This window comes from Penaeus japonicus, unplaced genomic scaffold (assembly GCF_977035675.1).
Source record: "Penaeus japonicus unplaced genomic scaffold, GWHDUDI00000001_assembly GWHDUDI00000029, whole genome shotgun sequence".
Lineage (NCBI taxonomy): Eukaryota > Metazoa > Arthropoda > Malacostraca > Decapoda > Penaeidae > Penaeus > Penaeus japonicus.
Genome location: NW_028234431.1, coordinates 29,167,756 through 29,172,755, shown reverse-complemented (window position 1 = coordinate 29,172,755; position 5,000 = coordinate 29,167,756). Strand labels below are relative to the sequence as shown.

General features: G+C 39.7%; 1 protein-coding gene across 2 annotated transcripts in view; it reads right to left on the bottom strand.

Moving 5' to 3' along the window:
- LOC122244712 (uricase) overlaps window positions 1–5,000 on the bottom strand; it is a 15,638-nt gene that overhangs the window by 1,806 nt on the left and 8,832 nt on the right. For both annotated transcript variants that reach the window (XM_086554155.1, XM_086554154.1), the window contains 3 exons: window positions 1,851–2,077; window positions 912–1,107; window positions 1–26 (listed from right to left, as the gene is read on the bottom strand). The exon at window positions 1–26 is cut by the window's left edge and continues 161 nt beyond it. In XM_086554155.1, coding sequence (XP_086410281.1) covers window positions 1–26; window positions 912–1,107; window positions 1,851–2,072 — 444 coding nt within the window. In that variant the 5' untranslated portion in view covers window positions 2,073–2,077. Of the gene's footprint in view, window positions 27–911; window positions 1,108–1,850; window positions 2,078–5,000 lie in introns of those variants that run through there.

Genomic DNA, 5,000 nt, shown 5'->3' with positions numbered 1-5,000 from the left:
CAGGCCCGTCGAGACCTGCGGATGCCCTGCGGAGGCGCAAGAGGCCACGCTTAGTGGACTTCCAACTCTTTCCAATCAGCAATGCGGATGGTTAGCTTCGGAGTGTCTCCCAGCCTCCCTCATTCACTCGCCCAACACGAACGCAACAGCCAGGGACTCTCTCTCACAACAACAACCAGGGACTTGCACACCAACTGCCAGGGACTCTCTCTCACAACAACAGCCAAGGACTCTCACAACGACAGCCAAGGACTCTCACAACAACAGCCAAGGACTTTCACAACACAACAGCCAGGGACTCTCACAACAACAGCCAAGGACTCTCACAACAACAGCCAAGGACTCTCACAACAGCCAGGGACTCTCACAACAACAGCCAGGGACTCTCACAACAACAGCCAGGGACTCTCACAACAACAGCCAGGGACTCTCACAACAACAGCCAAGGACTCTCACAACAACAGCCAGGGACTCTCTCTCACAACAACAGCCAAGGACTCTCACAACAACAGCCAAGGACTCTCACAACAACAGCCTAGGACTCTCACAACAGCCATGGACTCTCACAACAACAGCCATGGACTCTCACAACAACAGCCATGGACTCTCACAACAACAGCCATGGACTCTCACAACAACAGCCAAGGACTCTCACAACAACAGCCAAGGATTCTCACAACAGCCAGAGACTCTCACAACAACAGCCATGGACTCTCACAACAGCCAGGGACTCTCTCTCACAACAACAGCCAGGGACTCTCACAACAACAGCCAGGGACTCTCACAACAACAGCCAAGGACTCTCACAACAGCCAGGGGCTCTCACAACAACAGCCAAGGACTCTCACAACAGCCAGGGGCTCTCACAACAACAGCCAAGGACTCTCACAACACAACAGTCAGGGACTCACCTCCGCGCGCCTGGGTGACCGAACACGTGTGGAGGACTTCGGGCGAGAAAAGGAAGGCGTGGTTGTGAGCCTTCCCTTCGGTCACGAGCCTCCTCCAAGGGTACTCCTCGACGTCCACCTTGACGGAGGTCACGTGGCTGTACTTTGTGAGGAAGTGGGAGCACAGCAGAAGAGCGAAGTCCTCCGGAGACTTCACCTGGAGGAGCAGAGGGAGAGCTTTGTGGTTACAAGGAAAAGGGGCTGCGCTCGGGACTATTTTTGTATTTACTTTTCTGTCTATGCAGCCAACGGTTCATTCCTCTCTCTCTCTCTCTTCTCTCTCTCTCTCTCTCTCTCTCTCTCTCTCTCTCTCTCTCTCTCCTCTCTCTCTCTCTCTCTCTCTCTCTCTCTCTCTCTCTCTCTCTTTATATATATATATATATATATATATATATATATATATATATATATCTTTCTCTTTCTCTCTCTCTCTCTCTCTCTCTCTCTCTCTCTCTCCCTCTCTCTCTCTCTCTCCTTCCTCTCCCTCCCTCTCTCTCCCTCTCTCTCTCCCCTCCTCTCCCTTTTCACTCTCCTCTCTCCTCCTCTCTCTCTCCCTCTTTTCTCTCTCTCTCTCTCTCTCTCTCTCTCTCTCTCTATATATATATATATATATATATATATATATATATATATATATATATATATATTTATATATACCTATATCTACCTATCTATGTATCTCTCCATCCTTCTCCCTTTCCCTCCTTCTCCTTCTCCTTGTCCCTCTCCCTCTCCCTCTCCCTCTCCCTCTCCCTCTCCCTCTCCCTCTCCCTCTCCCTCCCCCTCCCCGCCCCCCGCCTCACCCCATGGTTCTTGGCGAGGATGTACACCGTGTTCTCCCTCCCCCTCCCCTCTCCCTCTCCCCCTCCTCCCCCTCCTCCTCCCCGCCCCCCGCCTCACCCCATGGTTCTTGGCGAGGATGTAGACCGTGTTCTTCTGCGAATCCGTGGCGATGATGTCCGAGTTGTCTCCGACGATGTAGTCCTTGTCGCTGTCGAGGGTGAGGGCCGTGTTGACCTCGTACTCCTTGATGGTGTGCACAGGACCCTCCCGGCGAAGGTGCAGGAGCTTGACGTGGTTCTTGCCGTAGCTGCGGTGGACCCACTCGTAACTCTCATCCATGACGCCTGGAATTGATAATAATAAGGTTGTTTCGCTTGGATCTTTTCAGACTCTTATAACGTGTCTCTTGTGGAGTAGGTTTTTTTTTTTTTTTTTGAGGTGTTAAAATGTCTTTCACACTTTTTTTCGCTGTTTTTTTTTTATGTCTCTAGATCTAAAAGTGTGATTTCAAGAACACAGAAGATGCAACACGATTGACAAATCAATATATATCACTGACAAAACATCTTTTTTCTCTTCGCATACAGATGTTTTAGTTATCACTGACAAAACATTTTTTTTTCTCTTCGCATTCAGATTTCATTCTCTAAAAAAAGTACCAAAGAAAAAGATTCTCCTTCTAGCACTACTGGATTCCGTCACACAGAGTCGTCGAATCACTTATAACTCGAGAAACTGTCCTTAATCTTAATTAAGCATCTGCTTAATTACATATAATCACAAGCAATGAGAAGAGGTTTCTTTTTCAGTATCTCAAGCTTCTTATTTGCGCTAAATGCTGCCTATGACTCATCAGCTTGACCCAGTCTCCTTTGACGCTTGTAATCAGCTGTCATTTGCGTTAATATCTGAGCAACCTGTTGATTATTATTTTTTAAAATTCATCTTCGATTCTTCACTTCGACATTGTCTTCTCGACGCAGCGTTTACTTTTTTTTTTTTTTTTTTTTTTTTTGTGAAGACATGCAATCTACTCGGTGTCAAAGTTTTGTTATTTATCTCCTTTTAATGATAGGCTTTTCCTCTCATGAAAAAAAAAACACTGAAATTGGCTACTACAGTTGAGCGATATCTTGCAAAAGCTGATAAGACGCGGCTGAGAATGACTCAGTGTAACCACGATGTGATTATCTTCCTCTTCTTCCTCATCAACTTTTGTCAATCTCACCAAATAAAGAAAGAGAAAGAGAGAGAGAGAGAGAGAGAGAGAGAGAGAGAGAGAGAGAGAGAGAGAGAGAGAGAGACAGGTAGGAGGGAGAAGACGGTGAGGTAATAGAAGAAAGAAGAGAAGGGAATCCGAAGAGAAGAAAAAGGGAAAATAGATAGAGGAAGAATAAGAATTCCTTTATGATGCGTATAGGAAAAAGACGAAGGAAAGAAAGAAAAAAATAAATAAATAAAAATATACAGAAGAGAAGAAAAGGAAGATATATTGAGAGAAATAACAAAGTGATTTTGGAAACCTTTTACTTGTCATCTTTCCATGGCATTTTATGAAAGAAAGAAAAAAAACTATATCTATATTCAATATATCTGACTTTTTGACGATGAACGATTATCATTAAACGTAAACAAATAGTTACCCATTTATGGAATTGTTATTCTGTATCCGAAGCGCACTGACTTCCAACCCAAAACAAGAGACACTCGGACTGCGAAAGGTAGTAAAGAATATTCAGTTTAATCATGACCTAAAACGGAAACAAATGAACGCTGCAATATTTTATTTCTTTTTTTTTTTATCACAGATGTATTCATACCAGATCTTATGAAAACAAAAACATAATCTTCTTCGTTTAGAAAATGGCGGACAAACGACATTCTTCATTTATATTTCAGTTGGAAATGATATGAATCAACACTGCTTCGTTAGCTTATGAAATCATAACAGCACAATTTTTTCTTATTGAATATTATATGATTCTTAATTAAACACACACAGACACACACGCACTCAGAAACATACACACACACACACACATTTATATATACATATATATATATATATATATATATATATATATATATATATATATACATATATATTTATATACATATATATATATATATATATCTATATATATATATATACATATATATATATATATATAATACATAATATATAAACACACACACACACACACACACACACACACACACACACACAACGCACACACATATATATATATATATATATATATATATATATATATATATATAGATATATATATATATATATATATATATATACATATATACATATATATATAATATATATATATATATATATATGTATGTATGTATGTATATATATATATATATATATATATATATACATATATATGTGTGTGTGTATATATATGCATACATACACACATATATACATATATATATGTGTGTGTGTGTGTGTGTGTGTGTGTGTGTGTGTGTGTGTATGTGTGTGTATATGCATATATGCATATATGCATATATGCATACCGCCCTCTGGAAGGGCGGTATGCCGATGCAACATACCTTCCTCCACATGCCTTTGCCACACGTCACATATATGATTAAATAACATATATCGTTAAATCAATGTTACAATGTGGTGCAGAGTCTCCTTACGGAAGGGAGGAAGGTGAAAATATATACTGTTATATCGCTTTCTGAAATAACATTTAATTTCATATACACACACACATAAATAATATATATATCTATATATATATATATATAATATATATATATATATATATATATATATATATATATATACATATATATATATATATATATATATATAATATATATATATATATATATATATATATATGTATATATCAATCTGTTGATATAGCTGTAAAGTCTTGTAAAAGACATGTAAGCCCAAAGAGGGACTAAGACTGGGAGTGAGGATAACCTATATTACCTCTTATATAGTAACCTCAGGTCTTCTGACTTTGTAGTTCAATTGAATTTCTGAACCAATGCCACCGAGTGCCCACGGGGATTGTCTGTAAAACTTCGCTATCATAACACCAGTATGAATAGATAGATCAATTCTATGGAGCTAGTTTGTACCTCGTCCTCTTGAGAGCAACACCTCACTCTTCGGGAGAGAAGCAACTAACTCTCACTCTTACTCCATTTCTGATCAAGTTAATTAAGGAAATGAACCCAATCGCTCTATAGTTAATGTTCTTTTACATCCTAAACTCACCACTT